Source organism: Petromyzon marinus, chromosome 18, assembly GCF_048934315.1.
Source record: "Petromyzon marinus isolate PM22_M1 ecotype Great Lakes invasive population chromosome 18, UKy_Petmar_22M1.pri1.0, whole genome shotgun sequence".
In the NCBI taxonomy this organism is placed as follows: domain Eukaryota; kingdom Metazoa; phylum Chordata; class Hyperoartia; order Petromyzontiformes; family Petromyzontidae; genus Petromyzon; species Petromyzon marinus.
Window position 1 is genome coordinate 5,938,359 of NC_133684.1, and position 14,908 is coordinate 5,953,266.

A 14,908-nucleotide genomic window follows, 5' to 3' on the forward strand; every position below is an offset into this window, starting at 1 on the left:
TCTGGGCATGGTTTGGACCACAAATATGAATTTGTATGTCATGTGACCTGCCAATCGACTAACTGTGTTGTACCCATTTATACTACTGGGTGGACAGAGGTGGCGCAAAGATGGAATAGGGGCGGTGGGGGGGGGGTTAATAAACTTGCACGATTTGTTTCAACTGCCGCACCAGAAGATAAAGAATCGAACTGGCGACCTCTTAATCACAAGTCCAGTGTGCGAAACCATTACAGCGTGGCCCCAACCTCCACCGTCCCCTCCGCTCTTCCTCCTCCTGCTCTCCTTCCGCACTCAGGACGGTCTCCACGGTCCCGCTCATCGACGCAATCGACGGCAACGACTACGTGCTGCGGCCTCAGGGCGGCGGGGACGAGGACGGCTTCGCACGCGGTGCCTGGGACTGGAGCATGCTGTGGAAGCGAGTGCCGCTGAGCCAGCGCGAGAAGGACAAGCGCAAGACTCGCACCGAGCCCTATGGGTGTGTGCCTGCAATTGCGGTGGTTCTGTGCGCAAAATTCTTGTCATTGTCTCTTCGTAACCCATCATCACGATCCATGGGCATATAACCCGTAGGAATAAGACCTATATTAGGAAGCCACTGAAGATATAAGAACTTTTAAATCTAAATTGGAAAATAATTGATTTTTTTTCCCAAATAGTTTATTTTACAAACGATTTTGGTACACACAGAGGGGAAAACGAATTTCTTTAGAACTGCTTTTCATGTTAGTTTGTTGTCCTTCACCCGCACCTCCGATGATCGCGGTTGGCTACGCACAGTGCGAAAGAAGTTCAACATACAAAAAGGTAGCTGTCGAGTGTGCAGCTAGTGCAACTGCACCGGGGGGTAAGTGGGCCAGGGAGGTGTCCAGTTGCTGGGCTACGAAGAAGGGGGAGGGGGTATATTGGACAGGGGACGCCCATTTAATTTGCACCTCCGATTACCACGGTTAGCTACGTATGGTCCCAAAGAAGTTCGACATATACGCATACTATATGACCTAACCCAAAAACAAACATGGATCAGTGCCGTCGTAGTTTCTGTGTGCGGTTAACAGGAGTTTGGGCATGGTAACCGTGCTGCTGCTGTTGTTGTTGCGCCCAGGTCTCCGGCGATGGCTGGCGGGCTGTTCGCCATCGATCGAGACTTCTTTTTCGAGCTGGGACTCTACGACCCAGGCCTGCAAATCTGGGGCGGTGAGAACTTTGAGATCTCTTACAAGGTACGTGCCCGCCTACCCCCTCCCCCCACCACCACGAGCAAACCTGCAAGTGATGCAGTGGAGGAAAGCATAAATGCATGAACGCATTTAGCAATAATTTTTACTTTATGTGGCTCTGGTCAAGTAAGCTAATTATTCGGTGATACTCCGTTGGCAGTGATGCCCAAAACACAAATAACAACTCAATACATTTGTGAATAACACAGTGGCCTTAAAAGGAAAATTTTGGGTGACATTACGGGAAATGGCCATTTTTCATAGCACATTAATGGATTGTGTGTTTTGTCTGTACTGAAGAAGAGGCATTGCCTCAAACGTGTCGCCTATTATATATTGTTTCCTTTTTATGCTACAGTTGCTGCCGAGCTAAAGTTGGCGCAATATTCCGTATGGCAACACATTGTACGATATACAAGGCCGACGATAATCATGTCATTCGATTTGCTAAATATCATTATTGGGTGATTATCTCTTGTTTTCATTGTCATCAGTGATGGTCTTTCCACAGCTGGATGAAGGTCTCCCCATGCCACCGCCATCTCTCGAAATCCATGAATGTTAACGTTGCTCATTTTATTTTTCTAAATATTATATTTCTTAACCCACTAATTATGAAATAACAAACAATGAATGCAGTTCTACACTTATAGCTATTACCCCTTCAAAATAGTGCCTTCTAATACATTTTTCAGTTTGATGGAAGGAATAGCAGTTATGACTTCATCGTTATTTTCATCACCAGCCAATTAATAATTACTTGTGTAACACGCCATGCTTGTGCGTGTGTGTGTTTATCCATTGATGAAGTTGCAGTGATTATACGACTTGAGTGAACAGCAGTTGAACTTTTAAAATAAACTTTTTTGATTGTTGTAAATAGAGCAAAAAGAATACAACCAAACCGCATAATACAATTAGAACATTACAGGAAATTGACATTGTGATAATCGTCGCATCATGATAATGTATATCTTACGAAAGATGATATTGCGGCCACACAAACCGTCGAGGCCCCAACAAGGCATGAAGCTGACAATCACTCAGGTCCTGCGTTTGACGTTGGTAGGCCACCCACGTCTCCTCACCTGTCGTGTTCTCAATCTCTGTCTCCCTCTTCTCACTACTGCCCCCGTGTGCCACGGCTAGTCACGACACTGACCATCCGTCTCAACTCAAAAGGGTGTAAAGGATACGGGTGGTTTTGTGTTAGATGCACACGTGCCGAATGTTTGTACGAGGTGGGCATCTGTGGTGGTGTGCAGGTAATGTGTAATGTGGAGTGTTGTTGTTGTTAGGACAGAGCCCGGCTGCATCCTGCCGATGGTGCATGTTAAGTAAAAATTGTGATCTCGGCTCTAATCCGTTTTTAACGCTTCTTTCCTACCTGTGTGTGTACACGTGCGATTATGTCTTGATTTAATACGCCACTGCTTAGACAAGGTACGTTGTATTGTTTTAACGTATGCGCAGGTTACTTTAACTTGTCCTTGTCTGCATCTTTGTGTGTGCAGTGGTGTGATGGGGGTTTTGCACGCTGCGCTGAAATCCTAGTGACGTATTTTCGACACCCCCACAGTGGCTATTGGTATCTGAGATTTGTCTAGATGCCCATTGGGTAAAGAGGAGAGAGCCTTGTTCACCCACTACTGATGAAGGCCGCCCACCATGCCATGTCGGTCTTGTGGGTTGTTTGGCCATATTTCATAGCAGTGGTCAGGTAAGTGTTGGAGAAGGCAGGGAGCATATTAGTACAGTTAATTCAGTCAGTGTTACGTCTGAGACGCAGTTCAATAAGTTAGTTTTCTGTACTGCCGTCTACTGCCCAAAACCCAGCCCCTGCTGTGCATGGTGGTCCCCCATCCAAGCGCTATCAAAGCCCAATGCTAATTTGCCTCCGAGACCTGACCAAATCACTCGGAATGTGCCCATTACATCACGTGTGCACATGTACAGCCCTTTTACCAACTCTCAACTGAACGCCTCCCCCACATAGTGTGGGTTATGGGGGGGTGATTTGACCATACTTCACCATGCTGGTCAGTGTTGGTTGGCGGTGGGGTGGGGGGATCCATTAGATCTACTCGCCCTAACATGAATGCCATATCCACTCAATAAGAGTCCCTGGTTAGATTAGACATAGGCAGCTGGGCGTGAGAGGTAACGGTCCCACAACTCCCGCTCATACATCCCAATAACCGCCTACAACTTGCACAGGCTCAACAGGGCCGATCGCCGTCCACGGTCTGCCTGCGCCGTTCGTGTCTTGTCCCGCGGCCCTAACGTGCGAGCCTGTGGCCCCCGCCCCCCCCCTCATGTGCCGGCAAGTTGTGGATGTGCGGGGGCAAGCTCCTGTTTGTGCCGTGCTCGCGAGCCGGCCACATCTACAGGTTACCCGACTGGGCCGGGTCGCCCGTCTCCGGAAAGCCCTTCTCTGTCGTGCAGGTTACCGTCGCTCGCCGCCGCCGCAAAGCGGTCACGCTCTCGCTCCCTTGCGTAGTTATCCACGCGCCCCCTTCTGCCTTCTGTGTGTCAGTAAGCGGGCAGGCGCCGTAGGCTCCCAAAAACGGAGAGATTGATTCCGAGTGAGAGGTTGGCCCATAGTCGACCGAAAATATTTTTGCCATTCGACGTAAAACTTGCAGTCGATCGGCAGTGGCCGTGGCTGCGGTTAAAAAAAAAAAAGTTCGAGCATGTGGCCATCCTCTTGGCGGATTCTTCCTGGGAGAGCGACGTGGAGAAGCGAGATGTGCCCGTATGTTGGGTGGGTGCTGTGATATCCAATCAGCACGGGGGCTCCTTGTGTCTCCTCCTCCACTCCCCCCTCGCTTTGTGAGGCTGGACATGAGATCTAGTGACCTCTCACTACGCGTGTTTGCGTATAATTGTTCATTTATATGCACCAATATATACGCGCGCGATTTTTAAACGCACGTTGACGATTTTGAATCAGAAATTCAATTGTGTGCTTCTAATAAAGTAATTTACCTAGCACCCAGGACCTCGTTAAAGAAAAGTCAATGATTCGATTGAATAAAACTGAGATCATTGAGATCTACCTCCTACATCAGCCACTGCCCGCCCCACATTTGCGAAACGTTAAGACAGCTCGCTTCTCCACCGACGTTTGAACTCGGCTGCGTTTGTGAGCCCACGCGTCAACCATCCAAGTGCCATTGCCGCATTGCCCATTCTGCACCTTCTCTCTCTCCCTCTCTCTGTATTCCTATCCTTCCCTCCCACACGGCGCACACACGCACAAAACGCGCGCACATGCCTGCTGGGTTTAGATTTGGCAATGTGGAGGAAAGCTGCTCTTTGTGCCGTGCTCACGTGCGGGACACATTTACCGCTTGCATGGCTGGGCTGGGAACCCCCCTCCGCCCGGCTTGGGCTCCTCTCTCACTCTCAAGGTGCGTAGAAGCAGGGGGGCTGGGGGGCTGTGCCACCTTTAGGAGGCGAGGGGGGAAGGTGAAGGAGGGAGGTGGCGGAAGCGCACTGGCACACTGGCGTGCTTCAAAGTGTGACATCAGTTTGATAATTTGAATGTTCAGGGGTGACTATAAAGGTATCGACCATCATTTACTAACTCACGATTAGAAGGAAGTTTTGAGCAGTGTGGTTATTAATAATTTTCTAAAAATATATACACATTTTTTCCTTAAATCTTCATCGATCTTGGACAGCGTTTAACGGAAGCATTAGAAACGATGGCAGCTGGAGATGCCGGTGAACACATCGGAGACTCTTCTCGAAACGATGCACGTCGCCAACGGCCCAGCGCCACGGCGATGTGGTGGGGATTAGAGAGATGACGCTCGATCCATTTAAAATCTTCACACTGCCGAGCGTATAGCCCGTGTGTGTGTGTGGATTAATCGTCCTAGCTCAAACTATTCTTATTCCTTCATGTCCCACAATGCAGGCAGACATTACAAGACCCCCTTTGCCAGTAACAAGATATAGTAATAGGTTTTTACCCTTTTAGCTGGCACAAAAACTGACACCTTTATACAAGGGATCATGTTTGCAATAACCACAACACAAGCAGTCAAAAATGCAAACAAAAAGAAACAACTCTGATAATGATATGCAATGTCCTTGAATTTGATTGGTCCACACCCGAGATGGCTTTTCTTATAGCCTAGTCTCCACTGGTGTTTTGAGTTGTACGCCTTATGGTGTCATCTGGTCCAATACCAGTGGAGACTAGGCTATAAGAAAAGCCGTCTCGGGTGTGGACCAATCAAATTCAAGGACAGTGCATATCATTATCAGAGTTGTTTCTTTCTTTTTGTTTGCATTTTTGACTGCTTTTGTTGTGGTTATTGCAAACATGATCCCTTGTAATGCAGGCAGACTTTGCTATTCATGCTCCTGACAGATACAACCATTTTTGGTAGTGTAGCAATGTAGTATATAATGATCAACAAATGTTTGTCCAATATGCAATTGTATATAATCCATAGCAACACCTTTCATATTTATACACGTAATATCAAAGCCTATATTCATATATTTTGTAACAATGCGATATTGTAATTAAAATCTATAATTTTTTATATTGCTATCGTGACAAACAAGGCATTATTTGGATATTTCTCCATGTAAACATTATAAGTCATTCTGTGATATCACCAACATCATCACCACACATCATCATTGCCATCCTCATTATATGGGATCGTTTCCTGGCAATGGCATCACTGCTGAAACCACGTGTTTCAGGAGGGTGACTCCATTTACAAGATAACAGCTGGCTTTAAAAAAAAAAAACAATTGGGTGCAGTCTTCCTTTGACGCGCAACGTTCCATAACGCGTCTCTCGCCCGTGCGACCTCTCCTCCGGTCGGTGGGGGCGTAGAACTACGTGCGCGTCGTCGAGGTGTGGTGGGACGAGTACCGGGACTACTTTTACGCGAGCCGGCCCGAGACGCAGGGCATCGCGTACGGCGACGTCACGGAGCTCAAAAAGTTCCGCGAGGACCACAACTGCAAGAGCTTCCGCTGGTTCATGGAGAACATCGCCTACGACATCCCCGAGTTCTACCCGCTCCCGCCGCGCAACGTCGATTGGGGGGAGGTGGGTCCATGCAGATTTTGTGCGCGTGCGTGTGTGGGTACGTGCATCCACGTGGGGGAGCGGTAGTGTGGTTGTTCGAGTACTGGGCTACGAACCGGGCGACCAGAGTTCGATTCCCACTCACGGCCAACATCAGTGATGATTATCTTCACCGGTCCTGGGATTTTCTGAGGGCAACTTGAACTATTTTGATTTTACCAGGTAAGTCCCACTGAGCTATATAGCTCTTTTTTTTTTAGAAGCGACTTGACCACAAAGTGGCTTATTGCGTGGAAATTTATAGCGGCCAAATACTCTGAACGCGTGTTGATTCTAAATGTGGAGGGAAAAACTGGAGGACCCACGAAAAAAATCTACACAACCACTGGGAGAACATGAAAACTCCAAACGTACATGTGCCAGGGTCTGGATCGAACCCACGATCTCCTGTGTACCAGGCGAGGTAGTTAACATCACACCACCATGGCACCATTCAGCCTTTAAATGAGCACCTGGTGTGCTGTGTAAACGTCATCACTGGAGAGACAAAGGCGGCTAGGCGTGGTGTTGGGCACCAACCCCCTTGTTCGCCGTGCCGGCATTCATAGGTGCTTGATAACAATACTTGCCCCAACAGTCTGTTGGAGGCTATATTGGGGATCTTTGTTTGTGCTTTGTGCATATGGGTAGAGGCTTAATGGGGCGCATGGGTTAGATGAGAGATGGACTGACGTAGTACAGGAAGATGTGGAGCTGAGTGGACTTGCCGACGACTGGTACCAGCGGTGTCAAGATCAGCCTCCTGTGGAGGAGGAGGCTTGCGAAGGATGCTACTGGGCAGTTGAAGGCAGTCGCCCTCCAACAGCAACAACTGAGGGCAGAGGAAAGGCGTTCGTAACAACGAGCAGCAGCGTGCCGGGCGCCTTAAACGGAGTAAGTTGGCAAAGTGGGGAGCACCCAGTACAGAGAACTGGGTGGCTAAAACACAGAAAGTTTAAGTGGAGAATGAATGTGCATGTGTGAATGTGGTATATGCATGTCTGGTCTGCTATGATTATTCACCTTCGTCTTTTAACTGATAACATCCGAGTCTGTCTCGTGACCTCGACCCATGAACCATCGCTATTCCAAATGGGCTCAAACTGCATGTAGCCTGGTGCAAAAATTCTGGCGAACACTATTGCCACCCCTTAGCGGCATCTGTTATCGACTGTTCTTTGTGTATATGATTGGCTTGTGCGTCCGTGGTGTAGATACGCGCATTGGGTTCCAGCTATTGCATCGACAGCATGGGGCACACCAACGGAGGAGTGGTGGAACTTGGACCCTGCCACCGCATGGGAGGAAACCAGGTGATGCGTACACACACAAAGCTAAAGGCAAAGACCCCCCCCCCCCGACACGGCCTTAACAGACTGTTTGGTCGCAAGTGTTGTTCGCGAGCACCTCCTTCAGGCCGGCATGGCACACGAGGGGGTGGCTGGCCGGCACCAAGCCCTGTCTACCCAGCGCTGATGTTTACACGCAGCATCAGGTGCTCACTTGAGGCTGAGTCGACCTAGAGGGATGCTCGGGACCAGTTCAGATAATCACCAATGTTGGCAGGGAGCAGGAATTGGAATTCGGGTAGCTGGGTTCGTAGTGCAATGCGCTAACCGCTACGTTAATGCTCCCAAAACACGCTCATTTAAATCTATATGTGCATGTACGCATGGAGACATGCACGTGTACTACACTGACCAAAGGTCATAACTCAAAATAGTGCAAAGAATCAAAGATTTGCGTGGTTCTGCGATGCAGTGCGTGCACAACACAATCCGTATTGTCAACCCACTACTGGGTGACGAACCCCTCGTGCTGTGTGGTTCATTGGGGCTATTTTATCGTACGTCACCTCGCTGGTCAGTGCTGGTTGACGTAGGCGGCGAGCACCTCCGATATTAGCACGGTTGGCCACGTACGGTGCGAAAGAAGTTCAACATGCATACGTGCATAGACATTGGAGCATCGTTATTGTAGAACAATTTGCTGCAGTGCTCCCTGCAGACAACGTAGGGCAACCAGTGGCCCCTTTAAGAATCTGTTGTGCATCGTGGTCGCCCATCCAAGCACTGTCCCGGCTGAACGTTGCTTGGCTTCTGAGATCCGACAAGGTGGAGGTTGGTGGATTTCAGATGGTTTGGTGCATCGCGGTGAAACGTGTCTTTTATGATTTTCACGGAACTTGGCGCTGGTGGCGATTTGACGATTAGGGCCTGCGACAGCGATGGCGCGACGACGCTCTGCTACTCTACGGATCGGGAAAATGTATTTGAGCGACCTTGCGACTTGCGTGTTTTCGCCACAGCTGTTCCGAATTAACGAAGCCAAGCAACTGATGCAGTACGACCAGTGCCTGACGCAGCAACGCGACGGCAACAAGATCACGATCATGCACTGCGGCATGAAGCAGTTCGAGGAGTGGACGTACGACAAGGTACGATCGCCCTGGCGATGCAATACGCCGTTCAAAAAATTAAACGAACGCGTGTCTGTGTGTACATGTGTGTGTACGTGTGTGGGGAGTGGTAGTTTAGCGGTGTGCACGCCGCGCTACCAACTCTCGGCAACCCAAGTTCGATTCCTACTCGTGGCCATCCACACCAGTGGTGATTATCTGAACCGGTCCTGAGCCTCCCCTAGGTCGACTCGGCCTCAAATGAGTACCTGGTGCGTTGTGTAAACATCGCCACTGGGGAGACAAAGGTAGTTGGGCGCGGTGCTTGGCGCACACACCCCTAGTTTACCGTGCCAGCCTTCATAGGTGCTCACTAGCAGCACTTTCCCTTAAAACCTGTTCAAACAGGCTACACGGTGGATCTTTGTCTTTGCAGTGGTGCGCTACACAACTAGCACAATCTCAACACGTGCGCTATTTAATGCTACCCTAAGGGTGAAAAAACATACATGTAATAGGCAACATTTTGGGCAGTGACATTCAGGATCGTTTTTCCTCTTTAGAACATGGTAATGACGCACGTGTTGCGTTTTTTTTATTGCATGAACTGTTCTGGCAGGTTTGGCAGGTAGCTGTGTAAATTCACTGCGCTGGAATGCAGCTTATCTCTGGTGCTTATAAATAACACCACCACATCACACCCCAGTACTCCAGTCCCTCCACTGGCTCCCAATCCGCTCCCTGAATCAATTTCAAGATCTCGCTTACAATCTTCATGATCCTCCATGGACTTAACCCTGCTTACTGCTCCCCTTTCAGCTCATTCTACTCCCTTCATGCGCTCTCCTGCCTCTCCCCACTCATCTCACTCTACTCCCCTCCGTGCGCTGTCCACTCCAGCAACGGAGTGTTTCTGCCGAAGGCCCGATGTTAAGATGGAAAGGAAAAGTGATGTTTCTTTTTTTTATATATATAAGGAACCACCTCATTTAATTCAAAATGCAAGACGTAACGTTCATGTTTGACACGGAGCGGTGGATAGCGTGATAATGTTGAAAGGCAGCGATGGAGCAGCGATTCCATCATGCCCAAGATGTTTGCTTCTCAACATCACCTCCTGTCTACCGCCCGGTCATGGAACGGTGATTTGGACTCCTCCGATACGTTGGTTTGCGTTGAGATGAAAGGGATAAAATTGTCGCTATGAAAGAACAATGGTGGTGCGTTTTATACGTAATCTGTCTTATGAGGTCAGGTCTCATTGGCCTTGAGCCCAATTCGCTCACCGCCCGCGCCACACGCCAATGAACATCGCACAGTGAAGCCCTCTTATCTCCTCTCTCCTTGAGATGCGGGTTGCGTTTTAGATGCTTTAAGGAACATTGAGTCGTCATTTGTTTTCCCACGTCTTCAACGAGTTTCAAGACACTTTTTTTTCAGGAGGGGGCGGGGGGGTCCTGCAAGATTGGAATGTTTGGCCCGTTCCGTTGTTACGGAGCGTTGTGGCGTGTGGGGAGGAAATCTCGTTCACATTTGAGGTCCGCACTGATCTTGTGCTGAGTCCATGTTCTGTACTGCCATCTTCTGGCCGCCTAAGAGTCGAGCAGGTTTGGAAGTATCCCAAACCTACATGATCGACCAACCTTGACCTACACAGCATCGTCTATTACAAGTGTGTAATACCTTGCTTGTGTGAGATGTTTCAAATGAGATTGAGAGTTGATAAGACCAAGTCGCCCTAAATGCACCGATCTTATTTGGATGGCAGAAGGCAAGCAGGTTGAACCTGGTACTTGGATGGGAGACTACCAGGGGATTGCCAGGAATTGTCGGCATGAGGCTGTGAAGTGGCCAGGAGACACGAGTGCTGAGTGTCACCCCCTCTATATTATGGGTTTTCTCCGGGAACTCCCGATTTTCTTACCACAAGCCCAACATTCATAAATGGAACATTGTCCAAACATCCCAATGCAGGACTTTCCTAATAAACAGCCTTCAGACTCACTGAGGCTTCCCGAGATACATTATTGACATTACCATATAATATTATTTGGTCATGTAGATAGGTTCAAGTTAATAAAAATAAACAAAAAACTATGACGTTTTGATCACAACACAAGCAAAGCGATCTCTGCTATGAAGTAGTACCATTGCTCAAAACGCCACCTATTATGTATTTTTTTCTTTGCAGTGCAGTCCTTGTTATTTGTGCTTGTGCGCTGCTGAGAAACAACAATGGTTAGAAAAAATGTTAACGCCTAACTCCTCAGTCCTTTTCACAGATCATGTGCTCTCATAGAATTTGGAAGAGGAAGGCAATTTTTTTTTTAAATCTCACGGGCACGTGCCCCTCCCCTTCCCCAGGAGAAGCACGTGTTTGTGTACGCGCCGAAGGGATGGTGCCTCGATCGCTCGGAGCTGCTGCACCAAGTGTTCGTGGCGACGTGCGAGGAAGGCAAAACCTCGCAGCAGTGGGAGATGAACAACATCGTCGGCCTCTAACCTGTGACCTGTGTGACCCCGGAACCACGTGACCTGCACATCGACGTCTCTAAAGCACACGTGCCTAGGCATGTAACGATTCACCGCCCCCAGTGATGTGATCGATTCTCTCGATTTCGGGGTCATGATTGCAATCGAAATTCGATGGGGTTTTTGTTTAATGTCTCGTTTTTTATCACCTTGTTTGTATTGTTTGTTTGTGTGTTTTTCCCCTCTCTCCTATGTTGAGTTCCGTTTGCTCCACTCACCCTAAATGTAATACATTTGTGCCATTTTGTGAACGACCCATACATTGTAAATAATCGATTCTCACGCGCACACTTGGATACGTGTTTCATGGCCGTTAATTTCGATCTGAATCGTTACACGCCTCTTTCAGCCACGTTTACATATATGTACGTGTGTGTGTGTGGTCTGTGTAGGGGCCGATGTATGAATCTTTGTCTTTGTCATGTTTGTATATCTATCAGCGTGTGTATATAGTATATATACTGTACGTGCGTATACGAGTTCAGTACTGTCGTGGTTTATGCACTGCACTTCGAACCTGGCTACCCGAGTTCAATTCCTGCTCATGACCAATAAGTGTTCAATATTTTGAACCAGTGCTGTGAGCCTCCCCTAGGTCAACTTGCAACTTGGCCTTAAATGAGTACTTGGTCTAGTGTGTGAACATCGGCACTGGGAAGACAAAGACAGCCGGGCGTGGTGTTGCCTACCCACCTCCTCATGTGCCATGCTTGCCTTGATAGGCACTAGTCACAACAGTATGTTACGGCTATGCGGGGGGGGGGGGGGGGGTCTTTGTGTGTGTGTATATAGCATATGTACATATATGTGTCTATATACCCATACATGTGTGTGTGTGTGTGATACTGGTTTCGTGTACATTTTGTGCACGCGTGTACATATATACAGTATATGTATTATCCTTATGGAAAATAATATTGAAACAAGTCTTGAAAAGATATAAGACGTATATATGTATTTTTTTATAAATATTTACGTTGTATCAATGGCTCAGCCTTCTCATTTTGGAACCAAATTTGTTGCAATGCTCCCGAGTTGGTAGGTGCTGCATTGGGGCACGAGAGAACAAATTATTTCAATTCTGAAGTTACACAGAATACTCGTGGACCGGCTACATACGTTTAAATAAACTTGCAGCATCTCGGTTGCTTTATTTATTACAATACCAACAACAATAATGGACCGCAGCAAAACAAAAGTTTACGTTTCGACACGTAATGCAATATTTTGTGAATTTTCAACACTTTCGTCAATAGTTGCCTGAGAGAGGGGGGAGAGAAAATATATAAATACTCGACTTTCCGGGCAAATTGCCATGAATTTCCCTACGATGATGTTAGGCCATTGCCCGAAACGTCGACCTATTGTGTATTTGTTTTCCCCTTTTCTAGCGCAATGTTATTGATGAGTGCGTCGCTTTTTATTTAATTTATGCTGGGCACAACTACCAACGCAGTGTCACCCAAGTTTTTGTTATTTTTGTGAATTGGAAATGTGTAAATTCAAAACAATTTTCAAATGTGATAGATTTTTTTTTACATGATAGATTTTTTTTATATGATAGATTTTTTTTTTTTTACACTTGAGTTGTTAACTCGAGTTTAGTGTTAGGGTCGCCCAGCCTATCGTGCAGGGCACTGTGTAAGATAGCAGAAGCCACGAGCATCTGTCGGTAGCCCTGGATTGCTCAATTAAAACGCAGGCAGGGCTTGTAATGCCGCGTCTGTGTCGCGTTGCGGAAAGTAGCTTCTGTAGCGATCGGCCACCTTTGTGCTCTTCATACTTTCAAAGCCCCCCCCCCCCCCCCCGAGTCTTTGTGCGTACACATAATCACGGCCGTTGGTAACCCATGTGTACAGGGCGGTCCAGGTGTCTTGTGATCCCCATTTAATTCTCTAAAACTTAATATGCTTGCACACCGTTGGGTGTGAAAAGGGAAATGAATAAGCAAAGGGAAGAAAAAAATGTTAGGGGCCAATTAGAGGTCACATGACATCTGGACCCCAATGTACATGTCCAGCCTTTAGTCGATCCCACTGCTGGATGGGGTCTTCCCACACCGGGTAGGTCGTGGGAAGTATTTGACCGCAGTGGGAGTATAGAAGCACAGTAGAAAAACGGATTTTAGTGGCATGAATATCTTGACCTTATTTTGACATTGTTATTTTTGTACCATCAGATTTTGGGGGCCCTGACTTGAAGAAGTCACTTTATTTTTTTTAAAGGAGATGTATTTTTCTTTATAGTTTTTTATTTTGTCAAATAATCGCTGTGCATGATACATTCCTTTTGCAGTACGGGTCGCCAAGAATACCGTTGGGTATGCGCCCGGCGTTTCCTTGAAATCTCTCCATCTTTCGTGTACGCTGCAGTGATGCTGATATTTTTTTTGCAACGCAGCCTTGTTGAGGTTCCGTTGAGGCCGTGCGGCCCTCCGTTGTCGGGAGTGGTGCGTGGCTATCGAGTGTGCAGGTGGTGCAACTGCACCGTAGGGTGGGGGGGTACGTGGGCCGGGGAGGTTACGAAGAGAAGTGGAGGGGGTGGGTCATTGGACAGGGGACGCCCATTTAATTTGCACCTTCTGATAACCACGGTTGGCTACGTACGGTGCGAAAGAAATTCAACATGCATTCATTCCTTGCAGCAGGGCCCGTGCCAACCGCGCTATGCCACTGCGTTGTGTCAATTCGTCGTTCCACGCAGACATTGTTGATCTTTTAGGAAAGGCGTCGCTGTTCGGAAACGTTCCCAGGTTTAACTTAAGAAATTCAACACATACGTCGATAAAACGTAAAATGAAAAATATATCAGAAGCAATGTTTTGAGCAGAGGCCCCTCACAGGACACACATGACGTATGTGCATATATGATGATGTGTGTGTGATTTGGAGAAGGATCCATGCCGAAGACGTTGCCTAGTGTTTATCTTTTCCATATAAGGAATTGTTATTGGGTGTGACACGCAGTCGGCTTTTACGACCACTATCCATAATAAAGCGGGGGTCTTTTCGGGTTAGATCGCGTAAATGTTGGCGAACGTTTGGAGGTTTTTTTTTGTCAACTGTGCTTGGGAACCACTGCAAATGCAGCAGAAGCACCAAAATACATGGTTTAAGTTTACATAAAGTAGCTGCTGTGACACACGAAATATATTCATTCAAGCTCAAGGCATCGCACCATTTCTAATCTTCACGACTCCTCTCTCCCTCTACTACCTACCTTATCCAGTCCCATACCACTTTTCAAATCGCCTAATTATTTTGTTTTACCTAAGGGTCTCCAAACGTATTTGTACGACTATACAAATCGATACCAGCGACCCTTACCATCGAACAACCGCCAGTCACGGCTTGTCCACCCGGCCTCTCCCTTCCCACGTCCTGTGTCATCATCTCCCGTCTGTCTCTCCCTCTGAACGTTAGGATCCGCTCGGTGGGTCCTGGTCCGTGGACGATTGTACGCCTTAACACGATTTTTCGCCTGAACTCTCGCACGATTGTGCGCGCACCGCACTCTGTCACGGGCTGGACTGCGTTGACCTGCGCCTTGAGTAACAACTCGCATAAGCATGGCTGTCAAACCCCTTATCGGTGCCCTACCTTATTACAGACAAATTCAGACCTTATTGGTGACCCCGTGCCCCTTATAAATCTC

The 14,908-nt window shown here is 47.8% G+C and overlaps 1 protein-coding gene across 3 annotated transcripts in view; it reads left to right on the forward strand.

Annotated features, from left to right (window-relative positions):
- The window catches only part of GALNT7 (polypeptide N-acetylgalactosaminyltransferase 7), a 34,399-nt gene extending 20,113 nt beyond the window's left edge, over nucleotides 1-14,286 (forward strand). For 2 of the 3 annotated variants that reach the window (XM_032956618.2, XM_032956619.2), the window contains exons 6-12: nucleotides 299-481; nucleotides 1,109-1,226; nucleotides 4,514-4,636; nucleotides 6,088-6,306; nucleotides 7,539-7,637; nucleotides 8,633-8,761; nucleotides 11,087-14,286. In XM_032956618.2, the coding sequence (XP_032812509.1) occupies nucleotides 299-481; nucleotides 1,109-1,226; nucleotides 4,514-4,636; nucleotides 6,088-6,306; nucleotides 7,539-7,637; nucleotides 8,633-8,761; nucleotides 11,087-11,224 (1,009 nt within the window). In that variant the 3' untranslated portion in view covers nucleotides 11,225-14,286. Of the gene's footprint in view, nucleotides 1-298; nucleotides 482-1,108; nucleotides 1,227-3,551; nucleotides 3,669-4,513; nucleotides 4,637-6,087; nucleotides 6,307-7,538; nucleotides 7,638-8,632; nucleotides 8,762-11,086 lie in introns of all 3 variants that reach the window. The other variant, XM_032956620.2, reaches the window with a different exon arrangement.
- The last annotated feature ends 622 nt before the right edge of the window (nucleotides 14,287-14,908 follow it).